Raw genomic sequence first — 21,734 nt, forward strand, 5'->3', positions numbered from 1 at the left:
AAACCAAATGTACATCTTATAGAATTGTAATGAGATTTGGGATATCTTAATTTATCAATACAAGGGACAGGAAAGAACTCAATATGCTTCATCTCTCATTATTATTCCAAAATGTAAGGGTGGGTTCCAGTGAATTTCCAGGCTATGTTGCAATTTCTGTTCTTATGGTGGTAGTACTTTACGGCATGCCAGACTCCTTCCTAAAGATTGGTTGGAGAGCAAGTGGGCACACAGTCGGCCGGTGATTCTCAGCCTCTTGTGTGCTTTGCAATCACCCACCTAACTTTTTAAAACTACTGATGGTTGGCTTCATCCTCGGTATTTGAAGGGAGAACAACTAAAGTTTGAGAACCACGATGCCCATGTGTGGGTTGAATCTCATATACCCCAAAGCTGGAGAGTCCTTCTGCGAATTTTTATTTATGAAAGATGCAAAGAAAAAAGTTCCAGTGTCTGGGTCCACGAGAGAACATTGAAAGAGGAAAATGGATGAATGAGCCGCTTGAAGACCACTTGGGGTAGGGCAGAACTGTCCTACAAAAACATAGCAAGGGAGCGGGTAATTCCTCCTGGGCGCCGCAGTTAGCATCTGGCCCTCCTGTCACCGCCCTGGGAAGCGGGGGGGTGGGCAAGCTAGCCCGGTAGCCAGGTGGCGGCACTTCCAGCAGAGCTGGGCTGTCTTGGTACGTTTCTCTAACTCTCTGTACCTGTGATGGGGGGAGGGGAGCAAGGTGCAGGAGAAAATACAGGTGGTGCCCTCTGTGGTAACACTCACCTGTGCCCCTTGCTGGTTCTGCGAACTTGCACAGCTTCCTTAGCCCTGCTGAACCTCTGCATGCCCTTGCAACACGGGGACAGTCAGCACCAGGCTGGAAAACTCTATGGTTGATTGTGAAATGGTGGATGTGTGTGTAGCACTGAGCACAGTGTCTGTCCAGTATGAGCCGATGTTTAAGAAATGGCAGTTACCGTTACCAGCTTTTTCTAGCCTATCTAAGGATTCTTCCTATTACTTTCTATAATCCTTGATCTCGGAATATACAAGGGAACTGCAGGTCTGCACCAGCTTTCTCCAGCTGAGGGCAGATGGACTCTGTGTCTGCCTTCTGGGAGGACCCCTGGGTTACAGAAGCAGACAGACATTTATCTTTCTCTCCATAAGGCACGTGGTCAGGGTCAAGGTACTGCCGTGTCCTGCATGACTTCTGGTCCGTGCTAATGTACCCTCACTTCCCTTACCCCTGAAATGCTTTGCATTGACAAAAAGTTTAAGCGTGGATTCTGTAGTTGTGTATGTGTATGTGTTTGTGTGTGCATCGGGTAGCATTCTATGGAGACACAGAACCATGAGCCTGTAGATACAAATATAGAAAAAGATTTGTTATAAGGAACCAGCTTGTGTGATTATGGAAGCTGACAGTCCCAAGATCGAGAGTCAGCAAGCTGGAGACCCAGCAGAGCGAATGGTTTAGTTCTGGTCTGAATCCAAAGGCTGAGACCCGGGATAATGAATGTCGGAGCTCCTGTTTGAAGGCCAGCAGGCTTAAAACTGAAGAAAAGGCCAGGTTTCAGTTGAAGTCAAAAGGCAGGGAAAAAAATGATGTCTCAGTTCAAAGTCCATCAGGCAAGTGGAGCACTCTCTAACTCAAAGGAAGGTTAGTTAGCGTTTTTGTTCTGTTCGCTCCTTCACCGGATTGGGTGAGGCCCACCCACATAAGGAGGGCCACCTGCTTTACTCAGTCCACTGCTTGTGATGTTAATCTCATCAGAAATACTGTCACAGAAACACCTGGAATAATGATGGACCAGATACTGTGGCACAAGTCAAGACACACTGTGGCCAAGTCAAGGTGACACATAAAATTAACCATCAGGAAAAAAAAAAAAAATTAACCATCAGAGTGTGTATTTATCTCTATTGCCACTTTCTTTGCCAAGCTGTATCCTTGAATTTTGTTAATTACTGTCATTTTGCTCACAATTATCATTTTCACAATCATTTCATGTATTTCTAAAATTTCTTCAGGAAAAACCCTTTCCAACATTTAGAACCAGCACTCCCAATAATATGTGATTAGTAACAGCTAGCATTTATTCAGAACTTACCACATTTCAAGGGTCATTATAAGTAATTTGCCTGTATTTTAGATCACTGAATCTTCAGCAGTTGGTGAAGTAGGTATTATTATTATCCCATTTTACAGATGAGAAAACTGGGCCACAAAGAGGCAGGAATGGTGCCAGTTTCCCACTGTTTCATCTTTCACTGAGATGATCTCTGTAAAGCACACACATGTGCAACATGTAGAATAAAAACTGCAAAAAAAGCTGATGAAAATGAATAATCAAAGATTACCAGTGATCTGAGGTTTATTTATACACAGTTGGCTCAACAGTGTACAGCTAAAAATATGCTATACCTCGTGATTTTCATTCTCCATATCAACAGACTAAGAGACTTTAGGGCACTCTTACTTGGTTGAGGTCCTAGTAGCAGAAGGGAGTTTGGATTTGTGAATTCCAACTGGGGCTCCTTCCCTTATGTCCCACTGCCTAGAAGATGCCAAAAGCTTAGTTGGGATAGTCGCATTCTAGATGGAACACATACTGTTGGTGCCTAATTGCTGGGAGGAGGGCCAGGTCATAGACAAGAGGCGGGTTGGTGATTGGATGTGGGAGTGCAAGCTTTTAATCCGATTGCCTCTGTTTTCTCAATTCCGTAGGATGTACAGCGTTAGCCGAGGGTAAGGATGGGGGAGGAGGTGTTGGAGGTTTTGAGGAGAAAGAAGAAGCTTTGAAATAAGATCTTAGAGAGTGGGAGAGTGAACAGACAAGGGAAAACGTAGTGTGATGTAGGCGGTATTCAGAGCCCACTCAAGGTCAGTGGTGTGGGATTTAAGACAAGACCAGTCTGCGTGGTTGCCAACTGCATCATGTGTAGAAGGACAGAATTGGAGTCACGGTGTCGTTGAATGTAACCAGTGCTGGGGTGTCTTAGACACTCAAGTATGATGAAGCGGAGGAGGGGCGAGAGAGCTGAGGTTACACGAAAGGGTGTGAATTTATGGGCCACAGAATTTAATCTAAGGTAGGAGTGGAGAGAATGCATGAGGTGAAGGTCAGTACAATGGTGGTCAGATGAATGGATTTCAAGTCTCAGGAGGGTAGAAAATTCTGGTGTTAGGAAGTATGATCCGGGAAGGTAGGAGGTGGTGGTCAGGTATTAAGGTTCTTGAAACTATGACCAAGGAAGAGTTGCATAAGTTCGTAGTCTGGGCTTTACCATGAGTGGGGGGGGTGGAGGACAGGGTCATTTAAGAAAAGTCAAGGTGTTGAACCGTTTGAGAATTGAAAGGATCATCTTAGTGGCTACTGAAGTCAACAAAAATCAAGGAGGAGTGTCAGAGAGGACAGTGAGCCAGGCTCTGAAATGTAGGGGGAAGTTGGGGGCAGGTGGTGTTAGCATGTGGATAGAATGGGCTGATGGCAGGAATTAATGACCTTGGTCAAGGTCATTCATTAGTAATAGTGCCAGGTTTTAAACCTATTCCGTCTGCTGCCAGAGCCACACTCCTGGCTGCTTTGCTACTTACTGACAAATATGGTATTCTGCTGCATTAGAAACTTCCAAATAATAGATGTTAAATAATGAATAAAGTCACGTCAATATTTCATTTGTCTTTACATGAGATTTACGTGCTTAAACATAACATGAGTTTGTAAAACACACCATGGTCATCATGGTTGGTTTGTTTTTGAGAGAGAGGAGGGGCGGGGCAGAGGGAAAGAGAATCTCAAGCAGGCTTCATGCCCAATGCAGGACCCAGGAAGGGCCCGATCTCACAACCCTGAGATCATGACTTGAGCAGAAATCAAGAGTCAGACACTTACTGGACGGCACCACCCAGATACCCTCATCATGGTTTATTTATTTTTATTTTTAAAAGATTTTATTTACTTATTTGACACAGAGAGAGAGCACAAGCAAGGGGAGCAGCAGGCAGAAGGAAAGGGAGAAGCAGGCTCCCTGAAGAATAGGGAGCCCGACACAGGGCTCCATCCCATGACCCCAGGATCATGACTTGAGTTGAAGTCAGGCACTTAACCGACTTAGCCACCTAGGCGCCCTGTGGTTTATTTTTTTAAAATGTACTGTTAGCAATGCACTTTTCCGGTCATCCCGTGGTAATGTTAGTTGTAATGACATTAATTAGTATTGGTTGACTCTGTTCTGTGGGGCAGGCGCTGGGCTAGTGTAAACACGTTCATTTATATACAAGTCTAGGTACTGTTTTCTCCCTGTATCACAGATGACGATCCTGAGGCTGAGAGAAAGGAAGCACTTTGCCTGACATTGCAGGCTATGGTGGACTGCGTCCTCTGGGACTCGGACCCGGGTCTGGCCTCGTTCGTCACGTAGTCTAGTGCTCTAGTCTGGTCGTAACGGTGCTACGCTGGATAGTGAGGGGAGAGCAGAAAGGATGGCTCAGCTCTTTATATCTGATGAGGGGAATAGCAACTGAATATATAATAAACTGATTTGATGTATAGGTTTGATAAAGGAAAGTGTGCTTTATATAACAAGGGACATAACCTAGCCTTGGAGCCCTAGGGAAGGTCTATTTTGAGAGGTGATTTTTAAGCCAGACTTGAAAGAATAGTCTAAGTTATCACGTCGGTGGGAGGGAGAGAAATTTCAGGTAAGGAAACATCTGGGGCACCTGGTGGCATATTTGGTTAAGCGTCTGACTCTTGGTTTTGGCTCAGGTCATGATCTCAGGGTAGTGAGATCGAGCCCCGCATAGGGCTCTGTGCTCAGCTAGAGTCTGCTGGAGGTTCTCTCCCTTTCCTTCTGCCCCTCCTCCCACTCCCACTCTCTCTAGTTCTAATATAAATACATTTTAAAAATCTTTATTTTTTTAAAAGATTTTATTTATTTTTGGGGGCGCTTGGCTGGCTCAGTGGGTTAAAGCCTCTGCGTTCAGCTCAGGTCATGGTCCCAGGGTCCTGGGATCGAGCCCCTTCTCTCTCTTGGCCTGTCTCTCTGCCTACTTGTGGTCTCTGTCTGTTAAATAAATAAATAAAATATTTAAAGATTTTATTTATTTTTAGAGAGAAAGAGACAAAGCACAAGCAGGGGGAGCCCCAGAGGGAGAGGGAGAAGGAGACCCTTTGCTGAGCAGAGAGCCGGATGTGGGGCTCCATCCTAGGACCCGGCCGCACATGACCTGAGCTGAAGGCAGATGCTTGACCAACTGAGTCATCCAGGCGCCCCTTAAAATCTTTATTAAAAAAGCAAAGAAAGAAACAACATCGGCAAGGGTCCCCAGGCCCTAAGGCATCCTATAGGAACATCAGGCCTCATTATCCTTATTATTTAACTTCTGACAAAGCCTGAGGTTTAGCAGATAATCTAGGCATCTGTCATTCCAGTACTTAACTTCTCCCAGAACTGGTCCTGATTGTGAAGACAGTAGCATGTAGTAATCTCCCCTTCTTATCGTTAGGATAAATGGAGGCATAGAAAGTTTCAACAGTGTAGCTGGATAAGTCATTTTTGCCATTTTTCTCTTCACCTTTTTTTCCTGAATATCTTGCAAACTACCTTTCTCCAGAAGCATTTTTTAATGAACCTCTGTTCTTCCTTTGTTGCACTGTTCCCTGCTTGCCAATGCATTTACTGAGCTAAGGAAAGGAACATTTGCTCAAAAGCTGTCACATTACATATGGATATGATATTCTCAACCAGGACCCCATAGTGTAGTTCTGGCTGGGCTGAAACTCCACAGACTCTGCTTCCACTGGAAACTTAGCCAAATGTGGGCCAGAGGCAAACTTCAAAGGATGTGCTTTTATTTAACTGTGGATAGATTATTTTTATTTCTAAAATGCTCTCTTTAGCGACAGGTAGAGACATATATAAGTTCAAAAGAAGCTCTTGGTTTCTGTAAGACCATCACAATGTGCCTTACTCATCAGTGCATCAGAACATCTCTCTCTCCACACTGAAGTGTAAACACACACCCCACATACACATGTGTGTGTTCTCTCTGCTCTCTCTACCCCCTCTACCCCTCCCTCCCTCTCTCTCCCTCCCTCCTATTTATCTATCCAGCTATCCAGCTATCTCTACTCCCCTTCTCCATCCCAGGTGATAAGTCCTGAGTTCTCTCCAAGGAAGCCCATCACCAGACATGCTGCCCAAATTCTTTCAAGCCCCGTATCTAGGTGCCACTGTTAGGTAGAAAGCGGCTCTTAATCCAAAAGCCAGCTTTGAAACACTCCGGTCCACCAGGTCTCTCCCTGCCCTACAAGAGCTAGTGTGAAGGGACTGTCCAGTCATGCTGACCATGCAGAATGTTCACTCGCTCACTTATGCCTCAGTTCCCTGGTGGAAGAAATGCCCAAAGACCCAGGCAGGTCAAGTCAAGGCCATGGTCAACTTCTGGCCCAGCCCAACACCAAGAGCAAAGGGGAAAAGCCCGTGATGGCTGATGTGTCCTGGGAAAGAAGAAGAAAGCTTGAGGAGAGAAGCTGAAAGTCTGGGAGTTGCCCGTGCTGAGGAAAGATTCTGTGTAAACTGTGGGTATAGTGTGAGATGGGGAGAGAGGAAAAGGCAAGGCAAAGACGACTAACCGTTCTCAGTATCCACAGTTTGCGTGTGTGTCCCACTTGCTGCCATGTCTCCGTTACTACGGGGCTTGTCTGTGGCAGGGGTGATGCTCTCGCTTGAGGCCATGGGTCCCACCTGGTTGCCATGCTGGCCTGTGATTGCCCCAGAATCCAGGCCATCTGTAGCTGCCCCCATGGGGCAGTCCTCAGAGTCCGGATTGGCCAGAATGAAGAAATTAACCAATAAATAATTCTGCTCTGACTTCTGATGCTGCTAATGTTCCTCAGTGAAGAAGCTGTGACTGGCGTGCCCAGCACAGGACAGACTATTGGAGGCCGCGCATCCAAGTTGGAGTCAAAAGAGCGACGTTCCCTTGCAGCTGTGGGGTTTAGCCTCATGCCCCACACCCGGCCCGATGCCATCCTTGAACAACTCCACAACCTCACGCTCTCTCCACAGAACTCAGCTCAGTGATGCCCCCCACTTCTGACAGAGGCAGCACTCTTGCCCCCCGCAAGCAGACAAGAAGCTGAGGTGGAAATTATTATTCTCTTTGACACTCACTCCCCTCCCCCCAGCTTGAGCCCCCAAAACCCAAATGGGAGTTGCCTCTCCTTAGATGCCTCTTTCCTTCCCCAGCCCCAGAGTCAGTTCTGGTGGTTTCTGTGACTCAGGGCATGTCAAGCAGTTCCTCCATGAGCTACATTTTCCAAATGAGGAAGGCGCACACCCCCTCTGTGGTCTGAACCTATAAAGACATGAGCCACGGCCAAAGGGGGCCACGTCTCCTCCATGCGCTTTAGCCATTCTGTGGGAATAAAACCTAAAGGGTGAGAAACAAAGCAAAGAGAGGAGAGGGACCCTTGCAGGGCCGTGGTTCCCACGCACCCCCACGGCAACATCCATTTCAGCGTGGATGTAGGACTCAGTGATGGGCTTCTGACTTGGACCCCTGCCCAGACGGCCCTGACACGGAGGCCTTTCCTCTGTCAGGTGGTCACAGATAACTCAGCTCCCAAGGATTTTTGGTGCTGTTAGGTCCTGCCCTTTATTGTGTTACCCCTGCGTTTCCCCGAGTGCCCCCTGTAGCTCACGTGCACCCAGCTCCCTGCCGCCCGTTCCAGGCGCCCCCGCCCCCCCGCTGCCCAGCATCCAGGATGAGCTCTGTACCACTGCGCTACCGTCCGGCCTCCCTCCCGGAACTCCATTCCTCTTCCCGTTTACTCGTTCCTTTCTGTTTGCCTGGACATATATGGGTTTCTTCAGAAAGACTGTAGGTGCCTTTGAGGTCAAGAATGTCTCTATCCCAACTCCTGTTGCCTAGTAGCACAGTTCACACACAATAGGCCCTCCGTAAACATTTGCTAACTAACTCGAACAGGAATCCCCATCTCTCGGACGGATCACCCTTGACTGGTGGGAAGAAAATGAATAGATTCTCTTTTATTCCCTTGCTAGAGTGGTTGGCAACGCTCACCGTTTCACAGGTTGCTCTGACCTCCTCTCTGTGTATTGAATGTCCATACTGTATGGTCACTGTCCTGTGCAGTGACGGCTGGGTGGGCGGTGTGGGGGGAAGGTGGAGGGTTGGTGTTCCCACGTTCATCATGACCTTCTCTCCAGGCAGCTCTCATATGTGTCCAATCTGAGTTAAAGCCTGGTGTTGCCATCGCATTTGGACCGCAGGCCAGACACCTCTTCCTTTATAAAAATTAGGGAATCTCCTTACTATGGTGTTCGTATTTGATTCGGGTAACTGATAAATGTAACTTTCTTAGCCAGTGCTTGTAGGACACTCCCTAAATGTCAGACACTGTTCTGAACACTTAAGCTATATTAAATCGTTCTTCCTCATGACAACCTGGCCAAGCAGATAGAATTGTTATCATCAACCTCATTTTGCAGGTGAGGAAACGGGGACACAATGATTAAGGGACTTGCTCAAGATCACACTGTGATTGGTGGCGAAGCTGGAACTGGAAATAGGCAGGCTGGCTCCGGAACCCTTGTCCTGATTTCTGTGCCCTGCTGCTTCTCATTGTGATTTGGGCAAGGTCTACCGTGCACATCTGTGCCCTTGGAATTTGAGTTGTCTTTCTCCAACTCCAAGCCCCTCGAGAACAGGGGGGCACTTTGGTCTGACCTACCTAGCAACATGCTGGTGTGTGCTTAATCAGTGGGCTCATTGATTTATTACCTATGGCTTGAATACAGGTTTATTTATGTCAATTACCAATGGCTTGAATACAGGTTTATTTATGTTATTCAACGCAGTTAATTGTTCACATTGTAATCAACGCCAGTCCTAAAATTTGGCTCCTCAAAATATATTTTCAAACAACCTAGGAACCAAGCCAAGAATTAACTCTAATTACACATTGTACCAGTTTTTGAGTGTTGGAGATGACTCGAAGGCAAAATGTGTGTTATTTAAAACTATTAAGCTGATAGTAAATAAAATGTGATTTTGCCCAACAGAGAAATAAAGGTACACATCCCTCTTTTTCTGTTGCCCTTTCTAGGTGTCAAGGATCATGTGGGACTTTTTTTTCCTCATGACTTCTAGACTTTTTCTTGAATTAATACATAATTTTTAGCTGCCTGTAAGCCACCACTTGCTGTTCAGCAAAAAAGAATCCTATTCAAACCCCTCTCTGTGGGTTCACCTCCAATAAAGAGAACAAACACGGAAAACACATGGGGGAGAGCTGTTTATTTGATGCAGGGGTTATTCATAATACAGTGTGGGGTACTTTTTGGAACCAATTCTAGTTGCTTCAGGGTATTTCTAAATTGAAATCCAGGAATAAAGTGTTTATAAATAGTAAGCATTAAAAAAAAGAATGCTTTCATCCCAGGCACTTCCTTCTGTAGTCTTAATGGCTTCCCTTGCAACTGTTAACTCTTTTGGCTAGTTAATTGGTTAACTAGTTGAGTTAAGTTGGTGGTGCTCAACCCTATCATACCCAACACTCTGTTTTATAATAAAATTTTTATTCCCATTTATAATCCTTACATGAAATTCATAAATAATAAAACCTACATATGCAAAACTTCAACTATAAATATAATGCCTTAACAGTGATTAAAAGAGAAATAAAAAGAACGTAATTGGTAATGATAGACTAACCATTTTAATGTGTAAGTGCTGTAGTAGCATTGCGATAGAAGAAATAATAAAATCGACAGACATTTCTGCCTGATGTTGATTCACTGCAAGGTAACATATAGAGTAGTATATGATATACAATATATGTAAGAGCGATCTAGACTGATTCAGATGTGCCGCATTGTTGACTCAAAGATCGTGAACAGCATCGTGGACAATGCTATCGTTTTCCAAACTTACGAACAACTCTTGGTAAAATTTCTAATGATGTATCATCTCCCCTCGGTGTACATGGTAGTTATGCAATGGAAGAATGTGTCATTCGTTAAAACAGTACAAGCTGCTTTGTGCTTCTATGTAAACGGAGTTCGCATCTTGGCTCAGGTTTTCACCTATGTAAATGTTAGCGAGACATTCAGTAGTTTGCAGGACATATAGAAATGCCTTGTTGCACAGAGCTATCCTAAGCATTGTACTCTTCTAGCCTTTCTAGCCCTGCCCTCCAAATGCCAGCCGTTTCCTCCAAGCATTGTGTTATTGAAGAGCAACCATGAATGTCCCCAAATGCACTCTCCTGGGTGATATCACCCACACAGATATCTACATGGTTGGTTCCCAGCATTAGCCCCAGATCATGATTATGTCCATTTATTCTGGTGACTCTTACTGGTTCTTGAAAACCAAAGGCATGTCTACAGGAAAATCCTGTAGACTTGGTTCAGTTTTGAGACAGTTCCATGGGAACAAGGGCTCAGTTTAGGACGTACAGTATCTAGTACCCAACACAATCCCAGGCTTCACTAAGCCTAGCTCAAATGAGTCAATATTTTTTGGTTTAGACATTTGGGTTAGTCAACAGATATCTACTGTTTAAGTGAAATAGTTTTGTTACTTTCAAGTACAGGGGACAAAACCTGGAAGCTCACAAGGGAGACTTGTAGTTAAGAGTTATTTAAAAACACCATTTCAGTTGTTTCTGCTTGAATGAATTACATAAAAATGTTTGAAAACATCTGGAACCCGTCAAAGACCCAGGACGTCATGTCATTTTGAGTAGGGAAGGGGCACAGTTTGAGGACCCTGTATGAGCTGTGGCTTTGGCCTAAGAGGTTTGCTTAATCTTCACAGTGGTCTGGAGGCAGCCGTTATTAACCCCATTTTTTTTTTTTTTTAAACCAAAGAGGAAATTAAACTCAACAACAAGGCAAATAAGCCTCCCACAGCAAGCGAGTGGGTCAACAGCAGAACAGGGTTTGAACCCAGAACTGTCTGATTCTAGAGGTTTTCGTCTTTCCCAAAAAATCATGCTGCTCCTCTTTTTTAAAGTGAGGCAGAGCTAAGTGTCTGTCTGTCCCGTCTACATCAGAAGGGCCATGAATTACAGCTACATGAGGTCCACCTGAACATAATTTTGCTCTCTGTGTACTTGTGTTTGTCATGTCAATTATAGCTCACTTTCCTAGTGGTTTGGTGACTTTGACATTGATCCTGCTCTCAGTCTGGTTTCAGCATTCAGGATCTTACGTGAGCTCCCACCAACGGGAGTGTGGAGAGCAGGGATGAGGTCCTCTCTGTTTCTGGGTCTCCAGGAACCAGCACAGTGCCTCTTGCACAAAGCAGATGTTCCAAGGGTACTTGTGGAGTTGATTGTAATCGAATGATTTTTCTCCTTTTAGGCCTTGGCCTTACACAATATTTCAGCGGGGCTTTGACCTGGTTTTGGGAGAACAGCCTTCTGATAAAATATTCAGGTAAGTGGCTGTCGAGGGACTTGCTTATGTATGTCTACAAGCCCCGTCCATGTCCCACTTCCCAGTGAACTTTCTCTCCTAGAGACAAAGTATAACCGGAGAACCACGTTTAGCAGTTCTGCTCTCCTCGTACCAAGAGCACTGGCCCCACACTCTTGCCTGGTGACACCGTGGGGAAGTTGGAGAGCAGACAACTCTGGGTCCTGGTTTCCTTCCTTGCCTGCTCTGTGAATCCTGGTAATCTACTTAACCCCTTGAAGCCTCCAGTTTCGGCATTTGCTAAGTGGGGCTACGTCACATGCCTGGTTCTATTCCTATGCGGAATATATGAGATCATGCAGGGAAAGCCCCTGGCACCGAAATTGGCACAGAGCAGGCAATTAATGCCAGTTTCTGCTTCTCCATTTTGCATCTAATTTGCACCTTTTTCATCAAATCTTGCTCAAAATGAATTTGTCCCACCCCTGCCGCCTCCTTTTCTCAGCTCTACTTCATTATTATCTTCTTCTCTCTACCACCCTCCTAATCAAATTGGAGTTGTCTGGTCCCTCCCAAATTTCTGCCAACACACCTGGAATAGCACAGGCTGGAAAAGTTGACAAGCAGAGGAAGGATCTGGATGCCGCCACGAACTATTGGATTTTTCACAAAGTTTCGTTCACGCCAGGCTTTAGTTGGAACACGTTTATTGCCAGACTAAGATCTTATCATCCATTTATTCTTTCAATCTACCCATCACTCAAGGAACGTGCGGCTCAGTGTGCTTCCGCTGACTACCGGCCAAGTGCCCGAGATTGCGTGTGGCCGGGCAGTGTGGACGTGGTACAGGTCCCTGTGCGTGCATGCCCCCAGGGAGAGGAAGTCAGCTGTCCAGCGCGGGGTTGGGGGGGAGGGGGCAGGGGGCAGGGCGGGTCTGATGTCAATGCCTGCATTAAGCTAGCTCGAAGCCCTAAGGCAGAAATGGGGAGCAGTGTGGGACAGATGGAAAACTTGTTCCCTTTTCCCCACTCTCCTATAATGTGCCGAGTCTCATGTATTCACTTCTCCCTTTCCAGACCCTTCCCCAGACTCTCCCTGTCAGCCAGTCCTGGCCTAGATGTTCCCTTTGCTCCTGCATTTGCCCCCTAGAGCCAGCTCCTGTGGCCCAACTTCTCCTGCCCCTCCTCCCTGCTGGCTCCAGACGGACCGGGTTTGGCCCCTTCAGTGTTCTCTGAAGGCGTGCTCGGAGCAAGAGCACAGATATACAGAATCGCTTCCTCTCAAGGCCTCCCCTTGCCTTCTTCCCTCCGGAGTGTCTATCCAAGGGGAGGCAGGGTCACCTTGATGGCCTTGGCTACAGGCTGCTTTGGAGGATTTATGCTCCACAAGATGTCAGCTATATTCCTTCCATACACTACGACTTGGGCATTTCAACTTTCCAACGATGAACTGTCATTTGGCTGACTTTTTTCTCTCTTTCTCCACTGCTGGTCTGTGAGGACCTTCAAAGGGTGATAAAGATAAGGCAGATGGAGAGCCTTGTGGAGTTTGGCTGATTAATGTGGATAAGTTTCCTCTCCCCTAAAAGTCAGAAACTAGCACTTTGAAAAACAGGGGCCTTAATGAAATTGCTGTTAGAGCAGAACCTGCCCACAAACTGTGTTTCCATCCCCACAAGCACCATTTATTCTTTTCAAGTTTGTTAGCTGCCAACTGGATGTGATACCCAGGTACCACCGAAGGGTCAGTTGCATGGCTTGACCCTTTCAGTCAACGATTTCAGGGAGTCAGTGGGGTAATCAATCATGTTGCTCCCTAATGTGACAATAACTAGTCTCTCCGACAAACACCATGGGTCGTGATTTACCGGTGATAGGTATTAGGAACTTTAATCGAAACCACTCTGGGATCTGAGTAAACCGACTGCTAGTGGCTATTCTGGAAAATTCTCTGACCTGGTCGGTGACTGTAATCTCTTAAAGAAGCTAAGGACTATTTACTTGTCGTTCTGCTCACCTCTGATTTAGTGTCCTGATGAATTCCAAGCCACTGCACATTTCTGACATTTGAGTCTTTCCGCTGGTGAATGTCAGTGTACAAGTGTGTATTATATGCTGCTCTTCTCCCTTGGAGCCTTCCGTTCTTAGTCACATCTGTTCCCTACCTGATCCACTTCACAGCAACTTGAACATTTCCTATTCGGCACTAAATATATACTCTTCTCCTAATATAAACACTACCCATTTTCATGGTCTAGACCACTCCAAGAAACTGGTTTAGATGCTGTAGATTGACCAAACAAATATGGCCGACATAGTCCCTGACCTTAGGAAGTTTACAGTCTCATCCAAGAATTGTTCTCCAACCCTGGTCCTCTAGGAGAATCCCAGTGGGCTTCAGAAATGACCAGTGATCTCACCTGGCACAAACGAATTAACTGAACAATTCTGAGACATGGGGCCGGCCCATGAGTGTTCTTTCAAAGCACCATGGTAATTCTGATCTCTACCCAGGACTGAGAAGCGCTGCTCTCAATTTTCTCCAACCGACAATGACTTCTCCCCTTCCAATACCTGTAATGTACAGCCTGTAATATTTAATTGTCAATTATTTTATCTCATGTTTATTTTTATTTGCCTATTTATTTCCCCAGTGAATGCCTGTCTTCCTGAGGGGAAGGGTAGTACCCTGTACGGCTTTCAATATTTAACATCAACACACGACTGGGAATACAGTACATCTCCAACAAGTATCTGTTGTTGATCCTCTCAGGCGTTTCCTCAGGACTTGAAACCAAATTAATAAAAGACCTTGACACCCAACCTCACCTTGGTAATCTGCAATCCCAAAGAAAATGGGAAGGGCCCAGGCTAGACTCAAAGACTTCTCAGCAAACCCCGCGTATCCCAGAGATGCCCTTTTCGTTGTGGCTAGGATCATGCCATTCCACTAGATCCTCTAGTGAAAGGGCTGCTGCAGACCAGATCTCTTTCTCAGAGACCGTCCTTTCCACATGTGTACCTGTGTCACTGGGAACAACATCTCCTCCTGGACTGGCCTGCTCTGGGGAAGAGTGGAGATGCCAGGCCAAGAGCTCTTCCTCTAGTTCCTCACATTCTCTTTGATGCCAGGCTGCGGTGAGCACACGGGCTTATTCCATCCAGTGCTCTCCGGCAAGTGCTGGCCTCTGAGCAGAAGTTTTAAGCTGGTTCAACAGTGTCGTGTGCACGACTCAGGCTACAGCTGAGCCATCAGGTGCGGTGGTCACTACCAGCTGTCACGAGAGAAGGCCCAACTCGGGAAAGCATTCCAGATGCTCTCCCAATTTCTCTTCGGTGGCTTTTTGAAATCATTCCTGCCAAATCTGTATGAATGAGGGGCAGATGAGATTTCAGGACACAGCTTTTTCTCTGACAGTTTATTCTATATTTGGTTTTTGGAGTTACTCAGTAAATTTTGCAAAGAAAAGAAAACTTTAGAATTTCATAGGCATGAGCCAGTATGGGCTGGAAAGCTGCTGGGAGCCTTACTTGAGTATCACAAACCCTCATCTTTCCCACTTACAGAGAGGTGACCTTGGGGAGGTTGTAGAGGTCTTTACAATCTTCGTTGACTAATCCATAAAATGGAGCCAAGTGGCTGACCTCAGAGGACTCTTGTGGGGAAAAATGGGGCAGCTCTGCAGAGCACCTGTCATGCTGAGAGTTCTCAAGTGAGGCTGGTCTCAGTCACACCTGACTGCTTCCTCTGTGTGTTTCACCCTGACCCCACCAGCGACTGAAGAGCACACTGTTTCTCTTTGTGAATGTGGCCCTGTGTTGTGTCTCAGAAACCACTGGGAACTTTTTGAGTCGCTCACAATGTGAAACTGATTTCCTTCTCGACCATGAAATCAATTCAAACCCAGAGATTAACCCATGTTCTGCTCTAAATGAAGGATAATCTTCACCATCACTTCTACCTTTAAATTCAAAAATGAAGATTATATTCTTCTGTAGTCCGTGCAAACTAGAGAACATAACTAAATCTCCTTATTGATCAGTCAATAAATATTTATGGTGTGACCCCCACATTGGACCCAAAATTCATGTTAAGCAGTGGGAAAACAAAGATACCATCCAAGAGAACACATTCCTCTGAGGGGTGACAGACCCCTCAGGTGTCTGAGGTGGGCATAGGTGGGCCCAATTCAACATATCAAAAAATCGTGCCCAATTAAAAAGGTGGGCACAATTCAACATATCCGACGCAGCCCAGGGCCATGTGTGCGCACAAAGGAGCGTCCCTTGGCTCAGCTTGAGGTTGAGCCTGAAGATCCTGGAGGGCTTTCTGGAAGGAGTGAGAATTTTAACTGTGTCTTTTTTTTTTATTATTTTTTTTTATTTATGTTCAGCATAACAGTATTCATTATTTTTTCACCACACCCAGTGCTCCATGCAATCCGTGCCCTCTCTAATACCCACCACCTGGTTCCCCCAACCTCCCACTTCAAAACCCTCAGATTGTTTTTCAGAGTCCATAGTCTCTCATGATTCACCTCCTCTTCCAATTTCCCCCAACTCCCTTCTCCTCTCTAACTCCCCATGTTTTCCATGCTATTTGTTATGCTCCACAAATAAGTGAAACCATATGATAATTGACTCTCTCTGCTTGACTTATTTCACTCAGCATAATCTCTTCCAGTCCTGTCCATGTTGCTACAAAAGTTGGGTATTCATCCTTTCTGATGGAGGCATAATACTCCATCGTGTACATGGACCACATCTTCCTTATCCATTCGTCCGTTGAAGGGCATCTTGGTTCTTTCCACAGTTTGGCGACTGTGGCCACTGCTGCTATAAACATTGGGGTACAGATGGCCCTTCTTTTCACAACATCTATATCTTTGGGGTAAATACCCAGGAGTGCAATTGCAGGGTCATAGGGAAGCTCTATTTTTAATTTCTTGAGGAATCTCCACACTGTTCTCCAAAGAGGCTGCACCAACTTGCATTCCCACCAACAGTATAAGAGGGTTCCCCTTTCTCCACATCCCTTCCAACACATGTTGTTTCCTGTCTTGTTAATTTTGGCCATTCTAACTGGTGTAAGGTGATATCTCAATGTGGTTTTAATTTGAATCTCCCTGATGGCTAGTGATGATGAACATTTTTTCATATGTCTGATAGCCATTTGTATGTCTTCATTGGAGAAGTGTCTGTTCATATCTTCTGCCCATTTTTTGATATGATTGTCTGTTTTGTGTGTGTTGAGTTTGAGGAGTTCATTATAGATCCTGGATATCAACCTTTTGTCTGTACTGTCATTTGCAAATGTCTTCTCCCATTCCGTGGGTTGCCTCTTTGTTTTTTTGACTGTTTCCTTTGCTGTGCAGAAGCTTTTGATTTTGATGAAGTTCCAAAAGTTTATTTTCGCTTTTGTTTCCTTTGCCTTTGGAGACATATCTTGAAAGAAGTTGCTGTGGCTGATATCGAAGAGATTACTGCCTATGTTCTCCTCTAGAATTCTGATGGATTCCTGTCTCACGTTGAGGTCTTTTATCCATTTTGAGTTTATCTTTGTGTACGGTGTAAGAGAATGGTCGAGTTTCATTCTTCTACATATAGCTGTCCAGTTTTCCCAGCACCATTTATTGAAGAGACCGTCTTTTTTAACTGTGTCTTAAAATGACTGGCATCCAGCAAAGAAGAAAGGGAAGCAAATTCAGAACGGATTATCAAGAGCAAAAGCCAAGAGGTGAGAAAACAAAGGTGACTTAAGGAAGGAACTATAGTCAGCTTGCCCCGTAGAAGCACGAAGTATGAGGCAGGGTTTGGTGTAAGGAGAAGCTGAGGAAGTGCTCAGAGTGGCATCTTTGGAGATGTAAACTTCCCTCTGTGGGTCTTAGATGCATTGAGCGGTTTTAGATGGAGAAAAAGGTGGTTTCCTCTTCCTTTCAAATTGTTGCTGCACACAGAGGTAGGGAAAGCTGAAATGGCAGAACATGGGAACCTTTAGGAAACACCTGAAATGACCAGCTACAGATATTTATTGGAGATCTCCTGTGTTCCCAGTTGTGTGTTAGAAGTTAAATATTTAAAGCCATAAATGGAGGGACATGGGACTCTCTTCCAAAAGGAAAATTAACCATCAGAAATTTGCTAGAAATGCCAACTGTTTCCTAGAATCTGTTTCATAAATTATAAGCTACAGGTCCCAGATTTGTTGCTCTGCATCTGTGCAAACTTATAATTTTATAACCAAAATAGAAAACAAAAATTCACCTCTGTGTCCAAATAAACAAATAGACTGCTTCCTCCTGGTACCATTCAAACTTGCATATGTTCTCACGGAAACAGTAGGTTATTTGTAATATCAGTGGTGCCCTCAGCCCAACCTGCCTATTGTAACGTTGCCCTCAAGAATGTCCATCCTGAAATGCTTTGTCAGCACGACTGCTGACGTGTTGTTGCCTTCGACCCACTTCCTCCCTGAGGTGCAAATTCTGGGCACTTTGGGGCAATCACATGCCCTGAATTGGCTCCTTAATCTTGCCAGGTGAGGGAGGGTGTGTGTGTGTGTGTGTGTGTGTGTGAGAGAGAGAGAGAGAGAGAGAGAGAGAGAAAGGGCTGGCATGTCTTCAGTTTCGGCAGGTGTCCTCTTCTGTCCCCTACTGATGGGCCTCCCTCACCTGGTACAGAAGCCCCCCTGCATCCCTGCACAGACCTAGCCCCAGCTATCGCCTTCTGTCTCCAGGGGTGGGAAGAATTGGGGGCTTCCTTCAGAGCAAAGAGGCCTCGCTGATATTTCAGCGTTGATTAATACGGAGATTTTCCCTGCAGGTCAGAGAAGTAGGGGGCCATCTCCCAAATCCGGGCCATCGCCCACTTGCTCAGTGTTTTGCCTCTCCCCTGAGCACCTGCCCTCTCTTCTTCCAGCCGTGCTAGCTCCTAGGGCTGTCATTCAGGGAGTGGGTGAAAATCTCACGAGCCTTGGTCATGGGTATCTCTGCGGCCAGCATTCCAGAGCACTACATTTCTCATAAAAGATCTCATGTCCTCCGTCTGGCTTCCTAGCATCTCCAGCAGCCCCAGGGAGTGGAGAAGGGAGTGGGTGGGTTAAGGGGGAGATAAGAGCAGGATTCTGAAGTGGTACTCGGTGACCAGCATGCTGATGAAGCCAGGGCCGGGTTCTTTTTAATTGTACGCATTCTTCAATTGTTCCTCCCTCCGCATTAAAGTTGGAAGGGGCCGCAGACTGCCTCAGCCTTGTGATATCCCACCCACACTGGCTTTTATCCCATAGACTATTTTTGACTGTGAACACAGAGTATGTGAATGCCTTTGAAATAGAATGAATGAATAAATAAACAAATAATCTTTCATGGTTTCCTGAAGCTCTTCCTTGAAATGCTGATTGATTCTTTTATTCCTTTTAGCCCCTATTATAAGAATTAAGAAAAAAAAAATCCCCACAACCTCCCGTGTCTCTGGAGGTTTACTTGCTATTAGCTGAGGGTGTGGGTAGGAGTGCAGAAAATACATCCAGGCTTGTTCTGTTCATCCTCTTCTCTCCCCGGGGCTGCTGGCTTCGGGTGTTTATGTATGCATCATACAATAACCAGAAGACGGGAGCTCCCCACCCCCTTTCCCTTGGTGGGGTTTCTCCAGGCGCAGAGAGAAGCCATCACTACCATGATGAGTGTGCCATTTGAGGGATGGGGATGGTGGGAGGCCCGCCTGTCTCTTCAATTCAAATGCTTCCGATTATATCTGATTTAGGATTGAGGAAGCCCAGCTTCCTATCTGAAGGAAACTGGAATTGGATTTCTTAGGGTTTGTTAAAAACCACCTCCACAGGTGAGACCGTGCCATCAACAGCTCCCCCAGCGGGCCGGGCAGGTACACAAGAGTAGGCCTCGGGGCCTCCCTCGGAATCAGTCGTCTTGTCCATGGTATGGTGGTCAGCATCCTTTTCTGCAGAGGCGGCGAGGGCTCAGCAGAAAGCCCCTGACAGCAGAAGGCCAGGTCCTCCGACAGGGTGCCGGTCCCCCAGCCGTAACCCCCTGGTGTTGGGTTTCGCTGCAGATTCACCTACACCCTCGGGGAGGGCATGTGGCTGCCCTTGAGCAAGAGCTTTGTGATCCCGCCCGCTGAACTAGCCATTAACCCTTCCGCAAAGTGTAAGACGGACATGACCGTGATGGAGGACGCTGTGGAGGTCAGGTGCGTCTGGGCCCGGGGTGCCGAGGCCGCATGTGGCATGGGGGTGTGAGTGAGGAACTACCTGAAGGCCCAAGGAGCTCGGGAAGGAATCACAACGAGCTCAAAGGGGAAGTTGGCAGGCTGCCTTCAGATTCCTAGTTCGCCGTGCCAGGATCTACTCTATCTGGGTCAATATCGCACACCCCAAGGCTCCTGCTTTGGGAGAGGACATAAAATTAGAGTTTGTAAGCACTTCCCACATCCCCTAAGGACTGACAGGCAATAAAATGTTAATTTCCTTGCCCAAGTTTAGACCTCCTTCTTTGACCAGGCATTACAGCCTTGGCTCATTTCCCAGATATGGAGAATGTCCATAATTTGTTAGTTCAAGGCTCAGAGTGTGGCTGATCTTTACTTCTTGGGAGCGAGAGCGAGACGTGACACGGTGGACTAGACGGAACTTGGAATGTGATGCTACTTGTTGCGCCCGAAGTCCCCTTGACTCCTTCCCCCTCCCCTCCGTGTCTCCCCACAGAGAGGAGCTGATGACCTCGTCCTCCTTTGACAGCCTGGAGGTTCTGCTGGATTCCTTTGGGCCAGTGCGCGACTGCAGCAAGGATAACGGGGGCTGCAGTAAGAACTTCCGCTGCATCTCAGACCGCAAGCTGGACTCCACGGGCTGCGTGGTATGTCCGCCCCATCGATGGGTGGGGGTGGGGGTGGGGGTGGGGAGACGGTGCGGGGGGGGGGGCACAGGGTGAAACATAATACCGATACACAGATGGAATACACTGTGAATAAAAGAGAAGGAACCTCGCTGGCTCAGTCGGTAGAGCATGCCCCTTTGATCTCGGGGTCGTGAGTTCGAGCCCCATATTGGGTGTAGAGGTTATTTAAAAATAAAATCTCTAAAAAGAGAGAGAGAAAGTAAAAAATGATCCCTCTCCGGTTGTCATACTGTCTAATCTAAATTACAAATTTTTTCAGGGCCCCTGGGTGGCTCAGTCGGTTAAGTGGCTGACTTTTGTTATTCGCTCAGGGCATGATCTCAGGGTTGTGATCAGCCCTCTGCATTGGGCATGGAGCCTGCTTAAGATTCTCTCTCTCTCCTCCTCTGCCCCTCTCCCCACCTCCCTCCCTAAAATAAATAAATAGATAGATAGATAGATAGAAAATAAGGGGCCCCAGGTGGCTCAGTTGGTTAAGCCTCTGCCTTCGGCTCAGGTCATGATCCCAGGGTCCTGGGATCAAGCCCCTCGTCTGGCTCCCTGCTCAGCGGGGAGTCTGCTTCTCCCTCCCCGCCCTTCCCCCTACTTTTGGGCATGCTCCCCCGCCCCCAGTAAATAAATAAAATCATAATAAATAAATAAACAAATATGATTTTTTTCTTAACAGAGATGAGAAGCTAATCACCAGTCAGTTAATCAAGAAATATTTTTGGAGCACCTAATGCATGTCCTGTCACTATCCTAGGGAAATTTTATGAATTATATAACAGGATTCTTTGTTTCCAGTGTTACAGCCTCATTGGTGAGGCATGCCCCCGAACAATTCAAGAAGTAATTAACTGCTGAGTAGTATGACACGGACTCTGATAGGAATTCGACTGTATTGCCTGCAACAGGGAATTCTACCTTTGGGTCGAGTCACTGTAGTAGGAGATTTGGGGAGAAACCTACCTAAGGCCAAAATGACGGAAGAAGGAAGGTACGCCAGGAACGGAGGAGAAAAATAAGAATATGTCTCCTTTGAGACGCTGTCCATGAACTCCGACTTGCCGAAGGTGGTTTTCTACTTTGTGATCAGCTATGGGAACTTTGGCTATGTGTAAGCTATGTGATGCTAGGACCTAGGGCGGCCAATTAGTTGAGAGGATGCTAAGGTCACTCCTGCACCATGCATGAGGAGTGACCAAACCCCTCAGGTTAAGGGAGGCAGGAGCAGATGACGTCATCAGCTGCCCGTGCCTTTCTGTTGGCAAGTTTTGTGTCCCTCAACACCGTGGTCTGTCACCAGCCCTCCCTTCTTTTAAGGGCAGAATGATGCAATCCTCACAGAGAGGCGAGGACAAAGAAGGAAGGCAGCAAACCCAGACATCA

At 46.4% G+C, this 21,734-nt stretch overlaps 1 protein-coding gene across 2 annotated transcripts in view; it reads left to right on the forward strand.

Annotated features, from left to right (window-relative positions):
- Positions 1 to 21,734, forward strand: part of ASTN1 (astrotactin 1) — a 315,493-nt gene that overhangs the window by 194,178 nt on the left and 99,581 nt on the right. For both annotated transcript variants that reach the window (XM_044267351.1, XM_044267352.1), the window contains exons 9-11: positions 11,399 to 11,473; positions 19,519 to 19,656; positions 20,171 to 20,321. In XM_044267351.1, the coding sequence (XP_044123286.1) occupies positions 11,399 to 11,473; positions 19,519 to 19,656; positions 20,171 to 20,321 (364 nt within the window). The remainder of the gene's footprint in view (positions 1 to 11,398; positions 11,474 to 19,518; positions 19,657 to 20,170; positions 20,322 to 21,734) is intronic.

Source organism: Neovison vison, chromosome 10 (assembly GCF_020171115.1).
Source record: "Neovison vison isolate M4711 chromosome 10, ASM_NN_V1, whole genome shotgun sequence".
NCBI classification, from domain to species: Eukaryota; Metazoa; Chordata; class Mammalia; order Carnivora; family Mustelidae; genus Neogale; species Neogale vison.